Source organism: Equus przewalskii, chromosome 8 (assembly GCF_037783145.1).
Source record: "Equus przewalskii isolate Varuska chromosome 8, EquPr2, whole genome shotgun sequence".
Taxonomy (NCBI): Eukaryota; Metazoa; Chordata; class Mammalia; order Perissodactyla; family Equidae; genus Equus; species Equus przewalskii.
The window spans coordinates 19,328,378-19,343,981 of NC_091838.1; the positions used below are offsets into that span (position 1 = coordinate 19,328,378).

The window sequence follows — 15,604 nt, forward strand, 5'->3', positions numbered from 1 at the left end:
GCACATACCACTAACTCAGGTTATTTATCTGTCTCTCCCTGGCTTCCACCGCTGCCTTACTCCCCACCCCTGCCACCGTAGAGCGTGTGGTCAGGAGCGGCATCTTGTTTAACCTGTTCACTGCTGTGTCCCTGGTGTACAACACACGGGCAGTGCTTAGTACAGAAGAATGAAGAGAAACTTACTCTTTTATCTTGTGCTTATCATATCAGATCATATGTCACCATAACTCTGGGATGAATCCCAAATTGTATTCTTATAGTTTCGTTTTATAGTGCCACCTACTCCCTCTCCCTAAAATTCCATCCTCGTCTTTCTGAGCTGCCCTCTGTGGCATTGAAGCTATCTTAATCTCTGAATTTATGTAATCTTGTTTAAGAATGTACTGAGGTTTAGACAAGTTGCCCAAAGTAACACTGCTGTAAATGGTGTTTCTAGGATTTGAGCTCAGATCTCTCTCTGACTAGAGCTCCTCTCTGCTGTGCTGGTGTGGGGGCTGATGTTTTTGGTGAGTGGGACGTAGAAATCCAGAATTAGAATAGGAGCCCTGTCCATTTGGAATAGAAATAGCAAGCATGTATTATTTGTTTCTATAAGAAGAACTGGGTGATACTTGTTAAAAAGAATTCTAAAAGTAACTTGTTTTTTTTAGATTAAAATTAGTATGTACTTGTTATAAAATACATGGAATATACAAAAAATATAAAGAAGAAAGTAAACACCATCTGTAGTCCTACCGCCCAGAGATAACCACTGTTAACATTTTAGAACATTTTTGTCCAATATTTTTCTGTGCAGAAATAAAATATTGTGATGTCAGTTTCATACATAAATCTTTCTCTAAATTTTGAAATCATTTCCTAATGTAATTACCAGATCAAAGTGTATTGTCAAAGTCCTCCCCAGAAAGATGATAGCAATTTATATTTCCATGAGGAGAGTACCTTTTGTACCTCGCCAGTATTTTTAGTTTCTATTTCTTGAATTATTGTTGATACTAAACTTGAAATATATGTTTATTATTAGTTACCTACTATCTGTCTTCTGTGACTTGTCTCTATCCATTGCCTAGTTTTGTGTTAGCAACTTAGTATATTTTAAATCAATTTTGGAATTGTTTTATATTGATAATTGACATTTCGTCATATTTGTGGCAAACTTCCATTTTTTTGCCATTTTGAATAAAATGATGTTCTACCTATAATGCTAAATCTTTAATAAGTCTTAAGTCTCTTTAATGTTTTAATCCTGGGAGTAAGTTTATTATTAATAGAAGTTTTTGATATTTTAAATTTTTTCACATGTAAACTGTTTGTTTTCATATTAGTAGGCATTAATTTGATAAAGATCTTTTTCATTTGAATAAGTTGTGTGGACTAATTGTCAATAACAAATTATTGCAAATGACCTCTTTTTATTTTTAATATATGGTAAAAAGAGGATGACAGGATAAATAGTTTCCTAGAACTGAGAATGTAGAATTGGAGGAAAAAATTTTTATGCTTGGAAAAGTGTATTGAAAATGAGCGACTTGAGACTTCTGAATATGCTGCCACAGCACTCCCACCGCTGAAGCAGGTCGCATGCAGTCTCTCCCCCTCAAGCAAATATTTTTAATTTTGTGATAATGCTTCAAATTTCATGGTAAGAAAAGTGGAAACTAGGACCCATCTCAGATAGCTTTTCTAAAACTTTTAAATTTTTAAAGAGAATTTATATCTTAGATTTAAAAGCATTTTTAATGGCTTATAATATTAACATAGAAGACAATTTGAAGATAAAAGCAAGATATAGATAACCTGAAATGCGTAGAACATTTTCATTTTTTCTTTGTTTCACAGTGAAAATACCCCAAATTCATTTTCAGAGAAAAACTTTCTGGAAGTGACTTCACAGATTTTTGTGGTTGGCCTCCACTCATTTCCATTTGAGGTGTGGTTTTAATAACTTTGTCAAGGTTTTCCCTTTATTTCCCCATCAGGGGTGTTTCTTAATTTCCTTTTTTTTTTTTTTTTTTAAGATTGGCACCTGGGCTAACAACTGTTGCCAATCTTTTTTTTTTCCTGCTTTATCTCCCCAAACTTCCCCTGTACACAGTTGTATATCTTAGTTGCAGGTCCTTCTAGTTGTGGGATGTGGGACGCCACCTCAACGTGGCCTGACGAGCGATGCCATGTCCACGCCCAGGATCCGAGCCCTGGGCCGCCGCAGCGGAGCGCACGAACTTAACCACTTGGCCACGGAGCTGGCCCCCCTCCTTTTTTTTTTTTTAAATGTTAGGACACCTTAGAGCAGGTGGGCTATGCAAGAAGAGCCATTGAATATATGAAAATGAAATTTTAGAACCCTATATCTTATTGTTTTAGATCCTAATTTTATTTATGTTGCATAGAGTACATAAAAGTATATGTATATAATCCCTAAGTAGATAAATGCATTACAAGTTTGGAGACCTCTGTCTCAGAGAATCTCTTGATTGCTATGAATTCTTTCACACACACACACACACACACACACACCGGCCATGCAGAAACATAACTGTGCAAAGGGTTCTTTGAGTCCATTCATCGTACCTCTAAAATACCTGAATTCCCATTTAACAGTAACCTTCCATGCCTCCTGAGTCCACTAGCCACTTTGTCTACTGATTTAACTTTATTAACCAACACTGATGTCAGTCCTTATGGTTACAGCCCAGGATTCACTCTTAGATCAGTTGATCTTGTGCACTGATCTGTCCTGACTTCAGCTTAAGTAGACCATGGGCTCCTTAAGAGCGGACACTGTTTATTCAGCTCTGTTCAGCCCAGTGCTTCACACAAAGTAGATATTCAGCAAATGTAAAAAGTGCATCAAATCTTTGTGAAGTCTCCTGTCAGTGACCTAGTCCTACTGAGTACAGCTTTCTGCTCTAGTCACACTCCGTCCTCCTTCCCCTTCCCACAGTGCCACCTCACACCCTGCCATGCCATCCAGTCATTTCTGTTTTAAAGTGTCTTATGCCATCTCAAGATGGCCACTGTTAGTTCTTTGGTGACTACAGTGTTTCTGGAAAGCCTCTTGAAGTGGTATTAGTATTCATATCCCCTCGTATAAAGCTGGTAAATGGCATGGTCAGAACGAGGGACAGGTTTCCAACCCTTAAGGACTCTACAAAGGTCTCTGGATTTCTCCTGGAGCCTTGGTTTGTAATAGGTTAGATCACTGTTGTTGAGTAACCAGATGACTACAGGCAGTCCTTATCGTCAGTTCCCTGTGGGCCATAACCCTAGATCAACACACCTTCTTTGTTTTCAGCATGAAAGTAATGGCACTAGAGAGTACTAAACCAGAAGAAGATGGTTATAAAATTTTGCTTGTTAGAGACTGGACTGGTGGTATCCAATAGAAATATAATGCTAGTCACACGTGTAATTTAGAATTTTCTTGTAGCCCCATTTTTTTTAAAAGATTTTATTTTTTTCCTTTTTCTCCCCAAACCCCCCAGTACATAGTTGTATATTCTTCATTGTGGGACCTTCTAGTTGTGGCATATGGGATGCCACCTCAGCGTGGCTTGATGAGCAGTGCCATGTCCGCGCCCAGGATTCAAACCAATGAAACACTGGGCCGACTACAGCGGAGCACGCGAACTTAACCACTCGGCCACGGGGCCAGCCCCTCTTGTAGCCACATTTTAAACAGTAAAATGAAACAGGTGAAATTAGTTTTAATATATTTAACCCACTATATTCAAAATATTATTTAATATATGACCAATATTAAAAAGATGTTGATGATATATTTTATATATTTGTGGAGAGCACATCTCAGTTCTGACCAGCACCTTCTCAAGTACTCTGTAACCGCAAGTGGCTAGGGATTCTCATTGGACAGCATGGTTCTAGAAATGATGATATTTTATGGTACATCTTGTTATAGGAAGTCAGGGCCACCTCTCTCTCTCTCTTTTTTTTATAATTAGACAAATATGTAGTTGTATTTTAAGGGGTTCTGTACATTTCCCCTGTTCAGACCTTAAGTTGAATTATTGGGAGGCTTGGAAATATCAAGGAACTGTATAAATTAGCTGCATTTTTAGAGAGGTTGTATAGTTTCAAATATGAGAGGACAGCAGAGTTTTTAGCAGCTCTCTCTTGCTTTCTTTGGGCTGGGCTGTTTTATTTTCTTGTTTTTTAGGGCTGGAGCTTTAACCTTAAAAGCTGTGCTTTTCATAGTTGGGCCAGCCTCATCCTCCTTCAGACAGATTTTTAGGTGGAGGGAAGCTGCTGGGTGTGGAAGGCGTAAAGCTTCTTGTTGGTCAGGTGCCAGTAAATCTCCTCACATTGAGACTTTGTTTTCTCTAAAAAATACAAATATAAAAGATGAAGCAAAAAAGTTTTTTGTAAACATAGAGAAAATTTATTTAGTTATATGGAGCCAGTCTTGGTTGGTTAAGGCTGATAGTTAGTGCCCTTGAGGAACATGACTAGATTTCATTTTTTAAAGAAAGAACATGATGGCTGGTTTGCAGACCAAGCACCTTGGATTTGAACATTGGCCAGGGGATTCATGTTTTATACCAGTGTGATGGTGGATAGCATTAAAGTTCCTTAAATCTGTTTTAAAACCGTTTTTCACTGTTTTAAGATTCTTAAAAAACAGACTGAAAAATGGTTTCAAAACATTTAATTCTACAATTTCAACTTTTAAAATTATCAAAGTAATTTAAACAATATTATTGAAAGTTTGGAAAGGAATAATTATTCATAATCCCAACACCATAACATTATTTTTGTCTGTTTGCCATGTTTACATACATATTTTAAGATAGCTGTGATGAATGGGTACATTTAATTTTGTAGCTTTTTGGAATGTATTACTTTTTAAAATAATGTTACTTAGTAATAAAATAACATTTTATTTTGTCATCTTGCAATAGCCTGGACATAGGAACAGGCTGGTGATGTGATTCCATCCTGTAAAGTAGTGCAGGGATCCACTTACGGTCGTCTGTTGAGTTGTAATACTTCAGCCTGTGGGAAGGAGAAAGAGAGGAAGTTCAGGACAATTTGCCATTGAGGAGGTGAGCAGGAAGTTGTGGCATTTCTTCCACTCACGTTGTGTTGGTGAGAACTCAGTCACATGGCTAGATCTAGCTGTGAGAGAGGCTGTAAGGGAGATATAACATTGTAGGCACGTGCCATACACAGCTTTCTCGGTATTTCTTGGTATTTTCTTAGGATGGTTTTTATAGAACTGGGCTACTGGTCCAGACAGTATGAACTTTTGAGTAGAATTTTTGTTTCTACAATACTTTTTTGTTGTTGAGAAAGATTCATCCTGAGCTAATTTTCCTCTACTTTATATGTGGGTCACCACCACAGCATGGCTGATGAGTAGCATAGATCCACGCATGGGATCCGAGCCCATGAACCTGGGCTGCCAAAGCAGAGTGTGCCGAACTTAACCACTACACCACAGGGCTGGCCCCCGTCTACATTACTTTTTTTAAGCAACCATTTTGGTACTCTGGAGATTGACCAACAGCCAGTTGTTATTAAAACTTTGATAACTGTTATGCTGTTGAACTTGGAGTAAGAAAAATGGGAATCAGTGGCTTTCTAGCTTGGGGCTTCTCACATCCCACTCCACTCTGTCCCAGCTCGGTTGGCATGGAGGTTCTGCCAGCCAGAAGCAGGCCATAAAAACCTCAGCTTGAAGGGGGCTCAGCTCTTTGGAGTGGTATGTGATGCCCGGAAACATTGTCTGTGGATGTGAATTTTCAGAGGTGCAAGGGAGGGCCAGGGCTCAACTCAAATAGCCGAGGCGTGCAGTACTGTTTGGGGCAAATATGTTACTGGATGAGGCTGCACGTAAGCACAGGAAAGACCTGAGAAGGCCCACGGTCTTCGCATACTTTTGACGGACCCTGAAGTTGCATGCATGTACCTAGGAGACTTGAAAGGGCCCTATGGGAAGATAACCTGGGACAAACCTGACAACAGACCGAACTTCGAGTGAGCTCCCCTCCTTCTACACAGATCCATTGGCAGAGGTGGGAGCCCTTACTGTTTCGAGGTGTTTGAGCATATCCTCTTTCTAATCACAAGTTGACCACTAAGTTATGCAAAGGGGCAACCCTAGCAAGCCAGCTTTAAAAATAAAAACAAGAGGCCTTTCCTCCCCGCGGCGGGGCCCGGCGGCGCGGCCGCATCTGGGGGGCGACTCGGCGGATTCAAGATGACCAACGAGGAGCCTCTTCCCAAAAAGGTTCGACTGAGTGAAACAGACTTCAAAGTTATGGCACGAGATGAGTTAATTCTAAGATGGAAACAGTATGAAGCATATGTGCAAGCTTTGGAGGGCAAGTACACAGATCTTAACTCTAATGATGTAACTGGCTTAAGGGAGTCTGAAGAAAAACTAAAGCAACAACAGCAAGAGTCTGCACGCAGGGAAAACATCCTTGTAATGCGACTAGCAACCAAGGAACAAGAGATGCAAGAGTGTACTACTCAGATTCAGTACCTCATGCAAGTCCAGCAGCCTAGCATTGCCCAACTGAGATCAACAATGGTAGACCCAGCGATCAACTTGTTTTTCCTAAAAATGAAAGGTGAACTGGAAGAGACTAAAGACAAACTGGAACAAGCCCAAAATGAACTGAGTGCCTGGAAGTTTACGCCTGATAGGTAAACAAATCATACTCCCCAGTCAAGACTTCCCTGACAGTCCCACTACGGGAAAGCTGTGGTGGGACAGCCAAGTACTCGTTTCCACACCAAGACTCAGACTTTTTGAGCCAAAAAAGCCACATTCTTTTACTATCCAGCTTGTAATGGTTAATGTAAAACTTACCAGATGAACCTTGTGTTTCAGCTTTTTTCTCTTCCCCCTCCCCTTGCTTCAGAGGCCTGGTGGCGTCGGACTATTCCGAAGAAGTGGCCACCTCCGAAAAATTCCCCTTCTAGAACATGTAGACACTTGAGAAATGTTTCTGTTTGAAGAAAATAGAGGGAGAAACACAAGTCTTAAGTCTGTGGCACACTGTGTCTTCAGACAGTTTGGAGGAATGAAAACCTAGAGATTTAAAATCATGAGTTGAACATGTAAAATTCCAGTAAAATGTAAACATGGAATATGCATCGCTCTTACCCTTGAGCATAGTGACTTAGAGACACTGTATAGCAGTTTTGCCAATAAGACTGTGGACTTCGTGCTTGTTGTTGAACTTCTGGGTCAAAACTCCAATGAGGTGAATTTTGCATTTAAAGGGTTTATTTGCCAAACAGGCAAAAAGTTAATGGCGAAGTGTCGAATGCTTATCCAGGAGAATCAAGAGCTTGGAAGGCAACTGTCCCAGGGCCGTATTGCACAACTTGAAGCAGAGTTGGCTTTACAGAAGAAATATAGTGAGGAGCTTAAAAGCAGTCAGGATGAACTGAATGACTTCATCATCCAGCTTGACGAAGAAGTAGAGGGTATGCAGAGTACCATTCTAGTTCTTCAGCAGCAACTGAGGGAGACACGCCAGCAGTTGGCTCAGTACCAACAGCAGTAGTCTCAAGCCCCAGCCCCAAGTACCAGCAGGACTACATCTTCTGAGCCCGTAGGACAGGCAGAGGCCGCGGGTAAAGACTGCAGTCGTCTGGCCAATGGACCAAGTAATGGCAGTTCCTCCCGGCAGAGGACGTCTGGGTCTGGATTTCACAGGGAGGGGGACACAACCGAAGATGACTTTCCTTCTTCTCCAGGGAATGGTAATAAGGCCTCCAACACCTCGGAGGAGAGAACTGGCAGAGGAGGTAGTAGTTACGTAAACCAACTCAGTGCGGGTTATGAAAGTGTAGACTCTCCCACAGGCAGTGAAAACTCTCTCACACAGCACTCCAATGACACAGACTCCAACCACGACCCTCACGAGGAGAAGCCGGTGAGTGGGAAAGGTAACCGAACTGCGGGTTCCCGCCACGTGCAGAATGGCTTGGACTCAAGTGTAAATGTACAGGGTTCAGTTTTGTAATATTTTTTCCAGCAAATTTTTATACAGTGTCATTTAATTTGGGAGAGGATACTGTCCAGAAAATTAACGCATACTTTTGTCACAATTTGCCTTTTTTGTGGGTGTGTGTGTTTTTTCTGTTTTTTTTTTTTTCCTTGCTTCAATACCTCTGCCACTTTGGAAATTGTAATAGTTAATTACTTTGAATGTTGCTAAAAGGACATTTTGTGTAGGGTCAAGTTATTTTTATATGAGTTAATGTGAAGTTGTAAATGGAAATCCTTCCTTAAAGTATAACACGATGATGTCTGTATAAATCTGTGTCTCTCCTAGAGCCTGTGCTGTGTACGGGCATCCTACTCGTGCTGTTCTCTTAGACTCGCGCACCATTCAGACTTGTTAGAGTAGATGTGGGTGTATGACTGCCAAGTTTGCCCAGTACAGTAGTTTTATCACTAAAAGTTGGACTTGTTGATGGAGTCCTCTAGTAGTTTCAGTGTTAGATACAGTTTTTTCCACCATACATCTGTGCATTTTCTCTTTAGGTGACTGAATGTTTAAGAAATTTGTGTGCATAGTTACTCAGTTTTTATGAACTGTTGTATCCTGTTAATGCCTATTGCTCTGTGACTCCAGTATATCTTACCTGTACTGACCAAACCTAAATAAAGATTTTTATTGTAAAAAAATAAAAATAAAAATAAAAATAAAAACAAGAATATATTTTTAAAAAACAGAACTGATCAAAGATATCAGTGATTGCATACCACGGGGAGACAGATTTCACATATTCGGTCCAGGCGTGATACTAAACAAAAACAAAAGAAGTCAACAAAACAGCAACAACGCCTTAAGGAGGAAAAGAATCAGAATCTAGAGTTGCTACAATGTATTGTCTAAAATCCCTTGGTTTAACAACAAGAAAATTACGAGCCATGTAAGGAAACAGGAAAGTGTGACTCGTGTTCGGGAAGAAAAGCAGTCCAAAAAAATTATATGAATGTCCCCAAATGTTCGATTTAGTAAAGACATCAAATCAACTATAATAAATAGGTTAAAAGAACTAAAGGGAACCATGTTTAAATAATTAAAGGAAAGTATAACAACAATAAATCAATAAATGGATATTCTCAGTAAAGGTATAGAAATTATTAAAAATGAGAACAAACAGAAAAAAAAAAGAAAAAAAGAACCACCCTTTGAGACAGTGTCCTAAGTGGGTACTTCTCCTCTGTTGTGTTCTTTCCTGACACTTTTAACCTGTATGATCATGAGAAAACAACAGACAAAGTGCAACTCGGGATCCTTCTACAAGAACAGCAAAAACTGAGAAATTACTATAGATCAGAGGAGACCGAGGGCACATGATGACTAAATGCAGTGTGATATCCTGCACTGGATCCTGAAACAGAAAAAGGACATTAGTGGGAAAGTGGTGAAATCTGAATAAAGTCTATATTTTATAGTTTTGTTCCAATGTTAATTTCTTACATTTGACAAGTGTACCATGACTATGTAAGATATTAACATTAGGAGAAACTGGGTGAAGCATATACAGGAACTCTGTACTATCTTTGCAACTTTTCTGTAAATGAATGTACCTTTATTCCAAAGTAAAAAGTTAAAAAAAATCAAGTGGAAATTCTAGACTTGAGGAATATAGTACCTGAAATGAATAATTCACTAGAGGGGTTCAATAGCAGTTTTGAGATGCCAATGAAAAGAATCAGTGGCTTTAAAGACAAGCCAATAGATATGGTTCAGTCTGAAAAACAGAGAAAAATGATTGAAGAAAAATGGAGAGAGCTTCAGGGATCTGTGGAAAACATGATGCATACAATATATGTGTGATGGGAGTCCCAAAAGAAAGATGCAGTTAATAGCTTTTGGGAAAACTTTCTAAATTTGGTGAAGAACTTTAAACTACACATCGAGAAGCTCAGTGAACTCAGTGAGATAAATACAAAGAGACCCATGCCTAGGCACAGCATGAGCAATCTGTTGAAAGACAGAGAAAATCTTCAAAGCAGCAGGAGAAAAATAACTTTACATACAGGGAAGCATCAGTGTGATTAATGGCTGCCTTCTCATCAGAAACAGTGGAGGCCAGAAGGCAGTGGGATGACATATCCAAAGTGCTGAAAGAGAAAACTGTCTATGAATAACTCTATATTTAGCAAAAATACCCAAAAATGAAGGTGAAATAAGTACCTTCTTATGTAAAGACTGAGAGAATTTGTAGCAAGCCCACCTGTCTTACAAGAAATACTAAAACTAGTTCTTAAGGTTGTCAGGAGATGACACCAGGTGGTAACTCAAATACACAGGAAGAAATGAAGACACGGGAAATGTAAACATGTAGGTTAATACAAAAACTTTAAATGCATGTTTTCTCATTTCTTACCTTTTTAAAAAGGCATTGAATTTTATCTAAAAACAAATTTCATATCTGTAACATTTCATTTCCCCTCATCCCCACCATGTTATAGTTTATTCATCCTAGTTATAAGCATTGTTCACAGCTGTTTGCCTTTTGGTCTATAGGATCTCAAAATTTTTGCTTTCAGGACTCCTTTCCACTCTGAAAAGTAACTGAAGACTCCAAAAAGCTTTTGTTTATGTAAGTTTTATGTATTGATTTTTTTTTTTTTTAAAGATTTTATTTTTTCCTTTTTCTCCCCAAAGCCCCCCAGTACATAGTTGTGTATTCTTCGTTGTAGGTTCTTCTAGTTGTGGCATGTGGGATACTGCCTCAGCGTGGTCTGATGAGCAGTGCCATGTCCGCGCCCAGGATTCGAACTAACGAAACACTGGGCCGCCTGCAGCGGAGCGCGCGAACTTAACCACTCGGCCACGGGGCCAGCCCCTGATATTTTTTATATTAGAAAATAAAACAGAAAAAGTTCAAATACTATTCATTTCAAAATAACAATAATGCCAATTATATGTTAACATAACTTTTTTTTTTAATGAAAAAAAGGTTTATTTTCCAAAGCAAAAAAGTTAGGAGAGTGGCATTGATTTACACTTTTCAAATCTCATTAGTGTCTGGCTTAATAGAAGACAGCTGGGTTCTCATGTAGGCCTCTACATTGAACTTGTTGCAATATGTTGCTTTAGCTGAAGTGTATGAAGAAAATCTGGCCCCGCTCAGATGTAGTTAGAAAAGGGAGGTGTAATCTAGTAGTTTTTCCATGCAATTGTGGATATTTTTCTTTGATATGATCCCAAAACTCAAGAAGTGGTAGTTTTGTGAAGGTTAGTTGCAATGTGGAATCTGAAACATAATCAGTGAATTTTTTGATTCATTATTACATTAAATAATTTACTTCATTACATTAAAACCTAGTGTTCTTATTTATCTCTAAAGGATAATGGCATAAAAGTTTTGTCTAAAGTAATTACATTTGGAAAAAAATTATTAGGGTAATTGAGTGTTGCATGAGAATGTCTTTGAAAAGGTTTTTAATTAGTTAGCGTTTGAGATTTCTAAATTTAATGACTTCTGTAAGTTAGGGCTCAGTCTAAATTCCTGGAAGCTGGAGTAATGGATTATCTATCGTTATTATGTGCTTAATTTAAAACTTAGTTACATCATCATCTTCGTAAGAGTAATACCTGCTTGTGGTAAAGTTAAATAATTCAGAAGGATATAAAATACAGTTAAAGGAAACAGCTCCTTACCAATTCCCCAGAGACGAGCAATGTTTATAGTTTGAGTGCTTTTCCTGAAAATTTGTTCACATATCAATCTCTTGATATATATTATATGTATACATATGAAAATCTTTTTTAAGCAAATAGAATCGTGTTATACATATTGTTCTGTAAGTACATACATCTTAATTGTCTTCGAATCAGTATAGTAGATATATCTTTCTCTTTTAATGATTGCTTAGTATCTGTGTTACTAGAGCGGTCATTGGAAGAAAAAAGTTTTAGTCATAAAACACCATTTTTAAAATTAGTTCCCACTCAAATATTGCTACTGATCCTTTGTTAGCATTTTTATTGGTCAAATACAACAAAATCAGTTGCAAACGAAAATTGCATCTCGCAAAGCATGCAGGTTTTTATGAAGTTCATGGGTAAAGAACTGAAAGCTCTTGACAGACTGACAGTTGAAGAAGAGAAAATTATCAAGGATGATGACATACTAGATGCTTTTAAGGGAGCCTGATTTGATTACAGTGACTTTTGATGCAAATGATTAATGAGAGGCACTTAGGAAAATGGATGAATCCATTCAATATTTTTGAAAAGAAGATCGTTGTGATTGATTGTCCCCAAAGAGAAGAACATGAAGGACGTGTTATATTGATTTATCATACAATTTTGTTGAAAAGATTACACTAAAAAATAAAGTCCACAGTTGATTCTTTTTTTATTCTAAGAATTTGTATATAGTTGAAGTTATAACTTAAATCTTGTTAAAATGAAGATAACTTAAGCCTGTTTTTATATTTTTATTTTTTAAGTCAAAATCTTGAAAGTCAATTATCCAGTGTTTACAATACCATTTTGGCCCTTAGTTTAAGAGAATTCACTAAGTGCTCTTTTCCCAGTATCAGTCATTTTTGGAAAACTAGGAACTCATGAATTCCATTGTATGGATGTACTGTAATTTAGTCAGATCCCTGCCAGTCAAGATATTTAGGCTGTTTTTTTGTGGCTCTCGTAAACAGTGCTGCAGTGAATATCCTGTGCATTTATCTTTACATTCTCATATGAGTATTTCCATGGTATACGTTTCTAGAAGGAAAGAACTTGGGTTAAAAGCTATGTGCATTTACCATTTTGACGTCTCTAAAAGGGTTACATCAATTTACATTCTCACTACAGAACTCTCTATACACTTTCACAGTGTATTCCTTGTTGTCCAGATGTTTTCTTGAATTAGCACAGTGAGAGTTTGTACAGTGAGTTTGAATAGTGAGAGATGTGGTTTTATCCAAATCTGTTTAGTTCTTGAGATTTGGATGGCCAGAGTAGGGACAGTCTGGATACTGAGGGGTTCATTTGAAAATTTAGCCTGTCTGGTTCCTGAGTTGGATAGAGAAGGTTTGAATAACACAGGATACCTGTTGTTTCTTTCTTATATCATCTCCGCACCCGCACGTTGCTGAGGTATTATCGATCTTTTTAATCCTTGCTAATGTGATAGGTTAAAATAAAAACTGTCTCATTAGGTTTGTTTTGCTTCTCTGTAATTGTAAGTAATACTATGCATATTTTTATTTTAATGGCATTTATATTTGTAAAAATACATAAAATATCTTATTGTATTACAAGAGTAATATTTCAATATTAGAAAAGATGGTCTTATAACAATATTGCTAATGTTTTATATAATCTCTTTTGACTTTTATGGTAATTTTTTGTGTGTAGTAGTTTTATATTTTATTTAGTGAAATGTATCACTTTTTCCCTTTTAAGGCTTCTGGTTCTGTGTCATACTTAGAATATTATCTCCTATGTTCAGGATAATAAATACATTCTTTCTTGTATTCTTCTAGTCTTTTACATTATTCTTTTGGTAATTTTATTTCTACAGTTTGTTCATCATGTTTTGATCTTTGCTCCATCTGGAATTTATTGTGGTGTAAGGAATAAGGCAGAGATCCAGCTTTTTTCTTTACTTACTATCTCACTTCCCCTAAATCGTTTATTAAATAATATATCCTGGGGCCAGCCCCATGGCTGAGTGGTTAAGTCTGTGTGCTGCACTTCGGCAGCCCAGGGTTTCACTGGTTCGGATCCTGGGCGCAGACCTAGCACTGCTCATCAAGCCGTGCTGAGGTGGTGTCCCACATGGCAGAGCCAGAAGGACCTGCAACTAGAATATACAACTGTGTACTGGGGGGCTTTGGGGAGAAGAAGGAAAAGGAAAAAAAAAGAACATTGGCAACAAATGTTAGTTGAGGTGCCAACCTTTAAAAAAAAATCCTTTCTGCATTTATTTGAAATGCCACCTCTACCATATGTGAAATTCTTACATCTATTTGGTCTATTTCTGGACTCTGTTGTTTCATCAGTCTATTCATGTGCCAGAATTAAACTTTAAATTTTTGTAGCTTAATAATATTTTAATATTTAATAGAACTCTTCTCCTCTCTTTTTTCTCTACCTGATCTTGCATATATATTATTCCAGAAGAACTTATCATTAGTCAAAAACTCCCCTCTTCCTTCTCACTCCCTATAAAATATCTCATTGGCCTTTTTACTGGAATTGTTTGAAATTGTAGTTTAAACAAATAGGCATTATTAGAATTAATTCAAACAAAGTGGTTGGAGCAGTGCCTGGCATAGAATAAAACAGTCGAAAGAGACTGGCTGCTGTGCTGGATATTCTTTTTGCCCCTTCAGATGTATTCTCCTCTCTGTCCAACTTGCTCTATGCCTCAAGAGGCTGACCTCTGTGGAATGCATCATCGGGGCTCTCGCCCTCTGGTTTCTTGTTGGATTTGGCCAATGGGAGGTCTAGTAGGACATGGAGGGTGGGAGGAAAGAGAGGTTAGGGTATATTTTCCAGCCCCTCACCCTATAGGACTGTGTGTATCTACCTTAAGGCCACACCTTGTGCCAAGTGGTTCTTCTTCCATAGTGAGAGTGCTCACTGGGGTCTTATGGTAACGGCTTCCTGCTATTGCTAACCCCTGGGAGCTTCACCCTGCCCAGACGTTAGTAGACAGCTTTTTCATGAATTTCTCCTAAGTTTCTCCTTTGAGTGTACCATCAGTTTCCTGCTGGGAGCCTCACTGATAAAGCTGCTCTCATCCTAATATTGAATCTTCCATTCCAGTCTTCTTTGAGATCCCTCAGTAGGGATCAAAATTTTCTTCATGAAGCCATTTATCATTTTTGTTGTTAATACCCAGCTTTACGTTTATTTGGTTGCAATTATAAATGGAATCCTTTCTCTCATTGTTTTCTACCTGATTGTATGTAGGCAAACGGTTGATTTTGTATGTTAATTTTGTAGTCAGCTCCATACTGAATTTTCTTATTGTTTCTAATAGTTTTTCTTGTTTATTTTGTAATCATTTGCAAATAATAAATTTGCCTTTTTATCTTCACCCCATTAGGAATATTTATTTTGGAATGGTTGTTTATTTTGTTCCAATGCGTTTTTGGGCATCTGTTGAGATGCTTTAAAGTTTTTCACCTTTGATCTAATAATTTGGTAAATTATCTTAGTAAAGATTCTAATATTAACTTACGTAGACCTAGGATGATTCTTACTTGGTTAAGACATTCTTTTAATAATTCTACTTGCTGCTATTTTGTATAGGACTTTTGCAACAATATTCCTTACTGAAAATAATCTATAACTTTCTCTCCCCATCCAGTGTCATGTTGTCCTAATAGTATTCTGCTGATATCATCCTTGTATTTTTCCAAGCAAGTTAAAAAGGGTAAAGCAGCAGAGAAAAGAGATTTTTTTTTTTAATACAAAGATCTTTAAAGCAGTGAGGAAGTTAACTTGTTACCAGGGAAACTGGCATCATACATTGCTGGTCATAAGGCTGTCTTTTGTACCAAAGTGGAACAAAGTACAATTGTTACAAGACTTCAGATGTGTATGTAATGAATTGGTGATGTATAATACCATCTTTCA

General features: G+C 37.7%; 2 protein-coding genes across 7 annotated transcripts in view; both read left to right on the forward strand.

Annotated features, from left to right (window-relative positions):
* Positions 1–15,604, forward strand: part of PDE7A (phosphodiesterase 7A) — a 124,307-nt gene that overhangs the window by 18,477 nt on the left and 90,226 nt on the right. The gene's annotated exons all lie outside the window — the stretch shown is intronic.
* On the forward strand, positions 6,137–8,696 carry LOC103552476 (pre-mRNA-splicing regulator WTAP-like). Its single transcript, XM_070631585.1, is given in 2 exon segments — positions 6,137–6,673; positions 7,266–8,696. Coding segments are annotated over 2 exon segments (1,191 nt in total). The 5' UTR covers positions 6,137–6,222; the 3' UTR covers positions 8,006–8,696.